Source organism: Nomascus leucogenys, chromosome 19 (genome assembly GCF_006542625.1).
Source record: "Nomascus leucogenys isolate Asia chromosome 19, Asia_NLE_v1, whole genome shotgun sequence".
NCBI classification, from domain to species: Eukaryota; Metazoa; Chordata; class Mammalia; order Primates; family Hylobatidae; genus Nomascus; species Nomascus leucogenys.
Genome location: NC_044399.1, coordinates 11,175,284 through 11,187,679, shown reverse-complemented (window position 1 = coordinate 11,187,679; position 12,396 = coordinate 11,175,284). Strand labels below are relative to the sequence as shown.

At 50.2% G+C, this 12,396-nt stretch overlaps 1 protein-coding gene across 1 annotated transcript; it reads left to right on the top strand.

Annotated features, from left to right (window-relative positions):
- The first annotated feature begins 495 nt into the window (after window positions 1-495).
- Window positions 496-12,396, top strand: NTSR2 (neurotensin receptor 2). The gene is given in 5 exon segments (XM_030800341.1): window positions 496-1,289; window positions 8,295-8,568; window positions 10,433-10,523; window positions 11,851-12,025; window positions 12,027-12,396. Coding segments are annotated over 5 exon segments (1,233 nt in total). The 5' UTR covers window positions 496-665; the 3' UTR covers window positions 12,096-12,396.

Sequence of the window (12,396 nt, the reverse complement as noted above, 5' to 3'; positions counted from 1 at the left end):
AAAAACACTTCTCACTTCATCCCCTAGCTCCATGAGAATGACACTCTCAAAGGACTGGGAAAGTGTGGCACCATGAGGATGTATTCTCAGTGACAAAGGAGCTTCCTGGGGCTCTTAAGATGGCATTGAAACAGCCCTTTAGCAAGAACAATAACAAAATGCTGAAGTGCTGGGACAGTCTTTCCCAAGACCTCTCCCGAGCTGCACACACACACAAAGCAACACCAGGGCCAAGGCGCAAGACGAAAGCACCATGTCTATTTATGCTGCAGGTAGAAGCTTCCACACACATTCGCTCATTTCATCTTCCCAGAAATTCTGCAGTGTCGATAATAAAGTTGCAAAACCAGATTCAGAGAGGTTAAAAAACTTCCCCAAGATCACAAAGTTCGAAAGTGGTGGAGTCCGGCCCAACTTGTGATTATCAGCCCCCAAAGGAACCCCCTTTGCACCAGCACGGGCTTCCCTGGGTCGGACTGAACCCAGACGTGTGACCGACGCTAACGGGCTGGCACTCGCGGTCTCACGTTGGCTCAGAGACACCCTTTCGGAGGCGTGTCCTCCCAGTTCTAGAGATTCCCAGAGAAGAGGAGGTGCTCACTAACCAGGCAGCTCGCCCAGACTCTGGGCAGTGAGAGGGAGGGAGCGCCGGCCGCGGGAGCGGGATGGAGACCAGCAGCCCGCGGCCCCCGCGGCCCAGCTCCAACCCGGTGCTGAGCCTGGACGCCCGGCTGGGCGTGGACACGCGCCTCTGGGCCAAGGTGCTGTTCACCGCGCTTTACGCACTCATCTGGGCGCTGGGCGCGGCGGGCAATGCGCTGTCCGTGCACGTGGTGCTGAAGGCGCGGGCCGGGCGCGCGGGGCGCCTGCGCTACCACGTGCTCAGCCTGGCGCTCGCGGGCCTGCTGCTGCTGCTAGTCGGCGTGCCGGTGGAGCTCTACAGTTTCGTGTGGTTCCACTACCCCTGGGTCTTCGGCGACCTGGGCTGCCGCGGCTACTACTTCGTGCGCGAGCTGTGCGCCTACGCCACGGTGCTGAGCGTGGCAGGCCTGAGCGCCGAGCGCTGCCTAGCCGTGTGCCAGCCTCTGCGTGCCCGCAGCCTGCTGACGCCGCGCCGGACCCGGCGGCTGGTGGCACTCTTGTGGGCCACCTCGCTTGGCCTCGCCCTGCCCATGGCCGTCATCATGGGACAGAAGCACGAACTGGAGACGGCGGACGGGGAGCCGGAGCCCGCCTCCCGAGTGTGCACGGTGCTGGTGAGCCGCACCGCGCTCCAAGTCTTTATCCAGGTAAGGGCGTGGAGAGCGGGAGTTGGGGGTGGGGCGGTGCTGGGAGGAGGGAACCCTCCTCTCCCCGGGGAACAGACATCTTCAACTCTAATGCTCGCCACCACCCAGAAAGTTGGGTCTCGTTGCTCTGTCCCATTTTACTAGACGGAGGGAGGCGTGGCCAAAGTGAAGCATTGAAAGAAGTCCCGATTTAAATTCAAAATTAACTCCAAAGTCAATGTTCCCACTCTTTCGAGAGTGGTGCTCAGACATTACTGAGTGTAAAGTTGCCTGCGGAGCCTGTGAAAATACGGAGTCCATGACCCACCCAAGTTCCTGCCTCAGTAGCCCGAAGTCTGTGTTCCAATGAGCCCCCGCAGACGGCTCTGGAGAGGACCTCCCTGGAGGTAGGGTGGGGACGGGGAAGGCACTCCCGGCCTCTCTTCCAGAGGCCTGATCAGGCTTCTAACCTCATTTCCTGTTACCTTCTCCTGGGCAGCCTTGCCTCCTCCAGGCTACTTGTCCCCCCACACCTCTTGCCCCCACTTTCCCCGAACCCCCCACCATGCCCAGCCTCTGGCTTTTAAGTCAAAAGCTCATTCTTCCAACCCTTCGTATTCCCCAAAGTGCAGCTCTGATCTCACCTCCTCCCCAACTCCAGGGACTCTGCCCTGTCTTCTGAATTCTCTCAGCATGTGATGTATTTGCAGCACTTCACAATGCATTTTCTGAAAGTGATGCTCACCTTTCTAAGTGTCTGTCTCCATTTCTGCATCGTTCTACAAGCCAATGTCCTCTGGTCGCTTGCTCTAGTCACATTAGACCATGATCTCATGTATCCAGCACATTGCGGAAGTGGGAAAGGCTGAGAAAGCACAGGCCCCTCCAGGCCCTGCTGGGCCTCCAGGAAACCTAAAGGAACAAAGCAGGGTGGAACCAGGACCCCTTCTCTGCACACTGGCACACGAGGGTATGTGGGAGAGTTTACTGTGTGAATTCATCAGGGCACATGGAGGGTGCAGAGGCTGCTTAGGGGACTCGTCCTAAGCAGCCTCCTAAGTGGCTTCTTAGTGCCACGTCCCCAGGCGAGGCTCCCTCTCATGTTAAGCTGCCTCCTGCAGCTGGAAGCCCAGCCTGCCTACACAGTCGAAGGGCCCTCTCTAAAGTCCCCTCTCTCTTCCTGTACCCTCTCCTTGTTCCTGAAGATCCCACCTTTGTTCACGTCTGCTCATCCATCCCCTGGGCAGGGGTAGAGGACTGAAGGGCCTCAGGGAAGGTGTTCACTCACCAACCTGCTTTTCACTCATGACCAAGAGAAATCCATGGAGTAGGCAACGTCTTAAGATTTCATGGGTGTTCAGTGGAGCCACTTTGTTCCCATTCAATCTAAACATTGTGGAGGGGAGAGGGACTCTCCATGGCCGGAATCCTCCCAGATCTTGAGCATGCCCCACAGTCCTGCCCCCGGAATCCACAGAGGCCACCGAGTCATCTTCAGAAGTGTACCTCTGTGGAGTGGCTGTCCTGGCAACAGGGCCTTCTCTCCACTGAACTTGTCACCTCTTATTTCTTTAAACAACATCTTCCTCCCCTAGTTCCTTTCTGACAGGCTCAGCCCAGAGATCCCTTGCGCATCACATGGAATCTGCCATGATCAACTGTCTGCAGTGATTTTCCCATGGGTCTGGGGGTTCCAATCGGCACCTGGAAGCAGGACACAGGTCTCCCGTGGATGTGGGGTATGGAGGGTGGGATCTGGCCTGGAGAGAGGGAGAGAAGGATGGAGGGACCAAATGCCTGAGGAAGATGTATTTATTTGTTTCCTTGTTTATTTTACATGGAACTTTGCATTTAAAAGTTTATAAGGCTCGGTGCAGTAGCTCAAGCCTGTAATCTCAGCACTTTGGGAGGCTAAGGCAGGAGGATCAGTTGAGGCCAGGAGTTCGAGACCAGCCTGGGCAACATAGTGAAACCCTGTCTCTCCTAAAAATAAAATAGTTAGCTGGGCATGGTGGCATGCCTGTAGTCCTAGATGTTGAGGAGCCTGAGGCAGGAAGATCCCTTGAACCCAGGAGTTTGAGGTCGCATTGAGTCATGATTGCATCACTGCACTCCAGCAGGGGTGACAGAGCAAGACCCTGTCTCAAAAAATAAAAATTAAACATTAAAAGTTCATAATCTGTTTCTGAACAAAAAATCTAGCCATTGTGGAAGGGGAAAAAGAGGCTGGAGAGGGGTGTAGTCAGAACTCTATGTTGCAAATGATGGAAACGGAGCTGGAGGCAACTTCAGCCAAAATAAAAAATTGAAGCAAGGATGTTGGGGCAGCCAAGATCTCTGGACAGAGTCAGGGCCTCAGAGCTCCCAGGAGCCCCTCTCTCTCCTGCTCTTCCCAGACTCAGAAAGAGGCCTCTCGGTGTCTGTGGGTAGGGTTCACATGCCCAGGTCTGTCCACAGGGCAAGAACATGGCTGCTGGCATCCTCTGTGATAATTCAATGAGATCATGTGGAATTGCCCAGAATATTGCAGGTCCTCAACAAATGTTCACCTTCTTTCCTTTCCTGCCTTTTCTTCCCACCTGAGGATTTAACTCCAGCTCTCCCTTCCCAGCCTGGTACAGTGCCTGGCTCACGGGAAGCAGAATCAGGGCCTTCCCACCTGTCCCGTCTTCTCTCCCTCCCTGCCTGCTCTGCCCTTCTCCTTCCCTCTCTCCTCTCCTCACTCATCATCAAGCTCCCTCCTTCCTCCACCCCTGGCCTCTCCTTAATAGCTCAGCTCCATTTGCCTTCTCTGGATTTACTTTTTGTTTTGTTTTTTTGTTTTGTTTGTTTTTTTTGATATGGAGTCTCACTCTGTCGCCAGGCTAGAGTGCAGTGGCACGTTCTCGGCTTACTGCAACCTCATCCTCCCGGGTTCAAGCGATTCTCCTGCCTCAGCCTCCTGAGTAGCTGAGACTACAGGCGTGTACCACCACGCCCAGCTAATTTTTGTATTTTTAGTAGAAACGGGGTTTCACCATGTTGGCCAGGATAGTCTCGATCTCCTGACCTCATGATCCGCCCACCTCGGCCTCCCAAAGTGCTGGGATTATAGCCGTGAGCCACCGCGCCCGGCCTAGATTCACTTTTTGTTTGTTGTTTTTTATTTTATTTTTATTTTATTTTTTGCTTTGAAAACATCTTTACTGTTTAAACAAGGTTATATACGTACATTTTTTAAAAATTTGAGCATGAGTAAGCAAAGGGGTGTGAGAGTTTGGTAGGATGAGGAACCCCACGGCAGCTGTCCCTGTGGCCTCTGGGGCAGCAGCTGGGAGGACCAGCGAGGAGAGACCAGCTGGAGACCCGCAGCCTCATCTCTCTGCTCTCTTTGCCCAGGAGATCTTCCCAGGCCTCCCCACCACTTTAACCCACTGCCACTGGGTACCCCAGCTCTACCAAGGGGTATCATCCTCCTTTTGCCACATTGATTCAGGTCCTGCTGTTGCTGCCGGGTAGCAGGATTCCAAGGGCTAAAGCGCCTGAGTGCCTTCCTGCAGTCTTGACCTGGTTTCTTGGCCTCAGAGGCTGTGACCATGGACTGTGACTTTAAACTGAAGCTGTCCAGCAAGTGGGAGCCGCTTGAGGACCTGTTTGAATCTGAGGACTGCAAAGCAGGCTGAGGCACTTGGGGTCGCGTCTACAAAGCCAAGAGGAAAGGTGGTTTCTTCACAAGCTTGAGCACCCACAGGCCCGCCCTCTTCGGAAAGTCTGTCTGTCTCATGCTGACAGGGAAGTAGGGCTTCTGTATGACCTCTGACTTATAATCTAGTGGTGCAGAGCTACTAACAAACAAGAAGCCAGCTCAGTTACCTTGGGGGAGAGTGAGGTCATCATCACCTTCCATCCTAGATGCAGTTTGCTGCCTGCATGACCACTGGGAGTTGCATAGGTATGTAGAACCTGCCAATATTTTAACTATGAGTAAAGATCCTGAGTAAAGACGAGTCAAAATTACTGATATGAGTGGTACTCTATTTTTTTGTTCACCTTTAAAGCCTTGGGCAGATCTGGATCTAGCAGCTGTAGCATTCTGGTTCTGAGTCCCAGAGCTACTTATCGAGGCAAGACATTATTCCAGAGCTGCTGATACATGGGCTATAGAGTGTGTATTTGCAGAACTACTAATGTCAGAACCAGTATTTTTTATCATCCACACTAGTAACCTTTAGCCCCATGACAAGCTAGCACTAAGCACAGAGCAGCAGGTACGGGAATCTACCTCCCAGCTGCCTGCACATGGTTCCCAGCTGCAGCAGAAGAGCCAGCGCATTGCTGTTCAGATCTGGCTGTGCAGTTCTCCGCTGAGGCCTGGCATGGCTGTGACGATGAACCATATTTCCACAGTGCCTGGGAGCCGAGTTCCACCACTTGTCACAGTCTGGAATAGTGACTTCCAGGCTGTTCCTAATTGGGAGACAAGCTTGAAAAAAAAAAAAGTGCCAAAGTGCCAAGCAGTGTTTGTGTTTTGAATATGCTACTCACATGGTTTCCTTGACATGGTTCAACCTGGCCAGAACAATGAAGCTGTGAAATGAATTCTGTCAGTCTAACAGCATCTTTTGACAAATAGTGCGTTTAAAAATGTTTAACTTGAAACATACAGTGTATGTTAACGCAACAAAATAACCAGACTCAAATTAGGATTATTTTGGTTCTAATATTTTATCAGTGAGTTGATTCACTGTTCATATTAATCAGTGTTTTTTTGTCCAAGAAAATTGCTCACAGTTTTTGAAAGTACGAAAAACTATAGTTTTCCCAGAAAGATTTTAAAACTCCCAAAGATTAATTACTAATGTATAAATATATTTTTAATTTTGATCTTTGTCTTGACTCATATTAAAGCTACAAATTGATAGTAATTAAGTATGTCATTACTGATATAAACCTGTTTGGTTCCTCAACAAACTAAATCGATGGTCATAGGTAGTGTTTTATTTTTCCGTCAGTGTTGCTGATTTGCGAGCAAGCATTAAGATAGAAAAGCCGGAATGATAACTCCATAAAAAGGCACAGGGTCCAATTCAGATAGTTCATACTGATTTTAAAGTGGTATTAAATATCATTCAGTTAGTCTGGGCACAGTGGCTCACACCTGTAATCTCAGCACTTTGGGAAGCCAAGGTGGGCAGATTGCTTGAGCTCAGGAGTTCAGGACGAGCCTGGGCAGCATAGTGAGAACCCCATCTCTACAAAAATTACAAAATTTAGCCAGGCGTATTGGCACATGCATGTAGTCCCAGCTACTCGGGAGGCTGAGGTGGGAGGATCACTTGAGCCCAGGAGGCAGAGGTTGCAGTAAGTTGTGATTGCACTACCGCCCTCTAGTCTGGGTGACCTCGTCTCAAAAAAAAAAAAAAAAAATGCTCAGTGTTTAAAACGTTTGCTAAAGGAAAGATGGAAGAGAGCCTTAGAACTGATGGGGGGGAGCCCTAGAACACATTGATTTTGAATTTTTAAAAGTAAACATTTAAAACACAGGGTATTATATAAATAAATTCATTTTTCTAAGTCAAATAGTATCGATGATAACCCAAGGTGTGTGATGGAAAACAGCAATCCTGTCGTTCTCCACACACTGATTCATTTTTCTATTTCTCTAGTTGAGAGGCAAGTACCGTGTGTTCTTGTCTCTTGCCCTCTTTGCCTCCATATTTCTATAGAGCACACTAGCTTTATTTCTCAGTTTTAAATTGTATCCACTGTCTTATATTTATAGAAAATGAGCATTTCACTCTACTACATTCCTATCCCTGCCCTCTGCCACCATCACCTCAACACACACTGGCCCCATCCTCCTTCCAGTATAATTCTATCCCTGTGCTGGGTTAAATTTATGTTCAGTGTTTATGTAATTGTGACTATGTAAACATTCTTCACAGATGATCCATGTGTTGTATTTTCTTTCTAATCCAAAGACTTTTGTTTTCTTTGCAGTTAATAATATATGGTCTTTTTTTTCATTTGCAAAGTATTTTACGTACCTATTTGTAGTTCATTTTCAGCTTCTCTATCACAAGCATAAACGCCCTTTCAATATGTTCTGATCCATTAGATAATCTACCAGTTTCATCTTTTATTTTTCAATTCTCCCTGGAACTCCCTGGTCTCCTGCTCCAGTCCCACTGGTTGCTTTCTAGTGCACAGGGGGACCATAGGGAAGTCTCATTTGCACAGGGGCCCCCTGGGAGCTCCCTTCCATCTGCACAGGGGGCCCCTAGAGGCTCCCTTCCATCACTTGGTGGGTCCTCTGTAGGATACCCCATTTTGAATGACAGGTCTTCCTCCTTATTGGCTTATAACCTTATTTGTCTAGAACATATGTTCTTTTAATCTCCTGAAACCTGAGGAAGGGTCCATAGAGGGTAAAAAAATTTGAGAATTTGCATGTTAAAAATTGTTTTCTTTTATCCTCACGTTTGTCATAATATGGCTGGGTATAAAATTCTAAGATGGAAGCCATTTTTCTCACAAATTGTAAAGCACTGCTCATGATTTTCTAGCTTCCACCATTGCTTTTATGAAGTGAATGTCATTCTGGTTTTCCATCCTATCTATGTGACCTGTTTTATCTGTCTGGAAGCTTTCAAGATCTTCTCTTTATACCCAAGGTGCTAAATGTCATAAGAGTGAGACTTGCTGTGAGTCTATTTCTATCCATTCTTCTGGGCACCCAGACAGCCTTTCAGTCTAGAAGCTCAGATTCCTCAACGTTGGGAAAACTTTCTTGAATGCATTTTTAAATAAAATTTCCTCCCCTCTGTTTTCTCTATTTTTTTCTTTCTGGAACCCCTATTATGAACATCCTAAACTAATCTGAAATTTTATTTTCTCTCTCCTCACTTTCTGAGAACTTTCTCAACCTTATCTTCTAACCCTTCTGCTGCTCCTTCTGCTAGCAGATTCCGGGCCTGGGGCACAGCTAGATGGTGAGGGCCACAGGGCCCTGGCACTGCCCCATAGCCCTTGGCATTACCTCCACAGGTGAATGTGCTGGTGTCCTTCGTGCTTCCCTTGGCACTAACTGCTTTCCTGAACGGGGTCACAGTGAGCCACCTGCTGGCCCTCTGCTCCCAAGTGCCATCCACTTCTACCCCGGGCAGCTGCACCCCCAGCCGCCTGGAGCTGCTGAGTGAGGAGGGTCTCCTCAGCTTCATCGTATGGAAGAAGACCTTTATCCAGGGAGGCCAGGTCAGCCTGGTGAGACACAAAGACGTGCGCCGGATCCGCAGCCTCCAGCGCAGCGTCCAGGTTCTCAGTTAAGTCCTCTGTAACATCACCCCAGAAGAAAGGGGCCCAGGTTCCAGGGCTGCCTCCACCAATCCCTGGCCGGGTAACCTCAGCAAGTCACTACCTCTCTCAAGGCTTCCTTTATCCTATGCCCCAGGGGAACTGTATAACCAACAGACTTCCTGTAGGGTTCGGTGGTATAATTAAAGGAAAGAATAGGAATTGTGTACATGAAGCCTCCGATCTGCTCCAGGGAGTTGCACACACAGGCAAACAGAGACCTGACCACTTTTCAGTAAGTCTGGCGGTGTGGATGAACACAAGAAGCAGTTATAGTTAAAGACTGCGGCTGCAAATTGTGGACTCTCAGATGGGCTGGGTACCTAAATCCAGTTCCCTTCAAACTCCATTTTCCTTCCTACCACACGGATCTGTTTGCTTTCTTGTTTTGTAAGTCTCTGGGAAAATTTGGCCTTATAAGAGAAACTCCAAAAGGCACCGGAGAGCAGAGGTCTCTCCAAGCACCCACCATAACCCAGGCACTAGCTAGGGTATGGAAGGATCAAGTACAAGACAGGCACTCTGCTGTCATCAATGTCACAGTCTTGTGTACGGACAGAGACGCAAGAGCTAAGTGCAATGTGATGTGATAAGTAACACAAAGTCACACATGAAGGTGTCAGACTTCATTTTATGGACAATGGTCAGTGATTGAAAAAGTCGATGTCCATGAGTGACGGGAGATTTGCTTTTGAGACCTATTGCACTCAGCTCTTTGGAGAATGAGCTAAACATGCCTTTCAAACTTCAGTGTGCATAAGAATGATCTCGAGAGTTGTAAAATGCAAGCCACGGGGCCCAAGATTCTGCACTTCTACCAGGCTTCTCATTGGTGTTGACACTGCTGGTCCAGGGGCTGCCCTGGGCTAGATGATGGCTTTGCCAGTCGGAGCAGAGTAGAAGCAGGAGAGGGAAGGGGTGGGAGGTTGGGGAACTCGTCATAGTCCAGTGCAGAGGCAGTAAGAGTGTCTTAGGGAGGTAGCAGTGAGAGCAGGGAAAGCACACAGAGGAGAGATGCTAAGAAGGAACTTTTTAATAGACTGGATATAGAAAGGAACAGAAAAATAGGAGTCTCTGGCTTATGGCTTGAGTGCCAGATGAATGGCAGTGCTGTAAATTAACCAGAGAAAAGACTAAAGGAGCAATAGGCTTTCTAGGACAAGAAAGACACGAGTTCTTTTTCTTTTTGAGATGGAGTCTTGCTCGGCCATCCAGGCTGGAGTGCAGCGGCGTGGTCTCAGCTCACTGCAACCTCCTCCTTTCAGGTTCAAGCAATTCTCCTGCCTCAGCCTCCCAAGTAGCTGGGATTACAGGCACCTGCCACCATGCCCAGCTAATTTTCATCCTGTTAGCCTGGCTGGTCTCGAACACCTGACCTCAACTGATCTGCTTGCCTCGGCTTCCCAAAGTGCTGGGATTACAGGCATGAGCCACCGTGCCTAGCCCAAGAAAGACACATTTCTGTTGTACATGCAGATCAATAACCAGGTAGGGATATCTAGCCCTGGGTTGGGAATATATTCTAGTGGCCAAGAGGAGGTCCTAGAAGCATGCTGTGTCCTGGTCATGGTCACAGAGAGAGGGGAAGCCTCAGAAGCATGGCCTGTGCCATGGACATTCACCCAGAGGACAGGATCACATGAGGTATGAGAAGAGATTCAGGTCGGGATATATCAGATAACCTCAAAGCCTCCTTCCAACCCTTGACTCCAGGACCAAGTTAGAGGGAAATGCTGCTGTCCCCTTGGGCATCATCCTCCCTTTGCAATGGTGTAACTGAGAATGTGTTTGCTTTCTCCTGGCGCTGTCTCTCCCTTTCCAATGCTCTGCAGGAGCCATCATGGTCATGTATGTCATCTGCTGGCTGCCGTACCACGCCCGCAGGCTCATGTACTGCTACGTCCCTGATGACGCGTGGACTGAGTGAGTGTGGCAGAAGGACCCTAGCACACAGGGAGGGCCCAACTGGGCTGGGCCTGGGGTCTCCATTGCTCTCCAGAGGGACCCTCCATTGCTGGGTCCTCTGGAACCCTGGACTGCATTCCACCTGGCCCTGTGCAGTCTGTGCCTTGAAATCTCACAGCCAGGGATGGGGAACAGAACGTTGTCTCTGACCTGGTAAGGCCGTGTGCATGAGAGGCCTAGCCAAGACTGTGGGATTCTCACTACAGGAGAGAGAGAAGCCTACAGCCTGGGAAGGGGGAGCACAGGCCATGCTTCTGAGGCTTCCCCTCTCTCTCCTTCCTCTCCTATTCCAAGGAGAGTGTGAGGAAGACACAAAGCTGCGACCCCATGAGCTAACAAAGGTCCCCTCGGCAGAGACCAAGACATGCACCCCCTTTTATGACATGGTTGGAGAAGATGAGAGAATTCATAATCTGCCTTTCAGAAATCACTGTGCCCCAATCATAAGTGGGAATCAAACATCCAAAAGAATCGAGGTCCCAGGAAGCCTCCACAGAAAGAGCCATGTGACAGATGCCTCCTCCTCAGGAGCCACCAGCACCCCTTACACTTGCGCGGGCAACATGAGCTTGTGCCAAGTGCTTCCCACTGCAGAGAACCTGCAGCAAGGAGTGTGGCTCCTCAGAAGGACCTTCGGCTCTTAGTGCAGCCACATCTCCCAACCACACGCAGCAGCCCGGGGCACCCAGGGCCTCAGTGGCTGGACAGATGGCCCCTGTCAGTCGGCAGTGTCACCTTACCGTGAGGTGACCAGGAACCACAGCCAGGAATGGCAGATCATAGAGGCTGGGTGGAGGGCATCAGCAGCTGGGGACGAAACATTTGTGGAATTTACATTGTGCTTCCTGGCCGGGTGCGGTGGCTCACACCTGTAATCTCAGCACTTTGGGAGGCTAAGGCAGGTGGATCACCTGAGGTCAGGAGTTCAAGACCAGTCTGGCCAACATGGTGAAACCGCGTCTCTACTAAAAATACAAAAATTGGCTGGGCATGGTGTTGTGCACCTGTAGTCCCAGCTATTTAGGACTGTAGGCAGGAGAATTGCTTGGGCCCGGGAGGCGGAGGTTGCAGTGAGCCGTGCCGTTGCAGTCCAGCCTGGGAGACAGAGCAAGACTCCGTCTCAAAAACAAACAAACAAACAAACAAACAAAAACACTGTGCTTCCTGATAGCAGAAAATAGGCTTCCTCATGCAGCCCTCTGGAGGAGAGGCATTCTCCAGCAGGAAGTGGACACTGCGAGGAGGTGACAGGTCCTCTAACCAGGCTTCCGGGTTTCTCTTACAGCCCACTGTACAATTTCTACCACTACTTCTACATGGTGACCAACACACTTTTCTACGTCAGCTCAACTGTGACTCCTCTTCTCTACAACGCCGTGTCCTCCTCCTTCAGAAAACACTTCCTGGAAGACATCAGCTCCCTGTGTGGGGAGCAGCACCCCATGGAACGGTTACCCCCTGAAGCCCCGGAGTCCCACCCTAATGGATACAGCTTCAGGCTTTGGGGATCCTCCAGAAACCCGGACCTGAATGTAATGCAAGAATGAACAGAACAAGCAAAATGACCAGCTGCTTAGTCACCTGGCAAAGCAGGTGAGCAACCTTATCACTAATCATTCAAGCTTCGCAGCTAGGGCGACTGCTATCAACCCCAGCTCTGCTGAGAACCATCAAGTGCAGGGAAGCCACGTGACCCCTCCTAGCCTCAGGCTCCCTCGTCTGTGTAGTGGAGATAAAGAACGGCACCCATCTCCTAGTGTTGTCTGAGACTAAAGTGCCTAGCACAGAGCCTGGTGTGTAGTAGATGCTCAATAAATCTTTGCTGGCACGA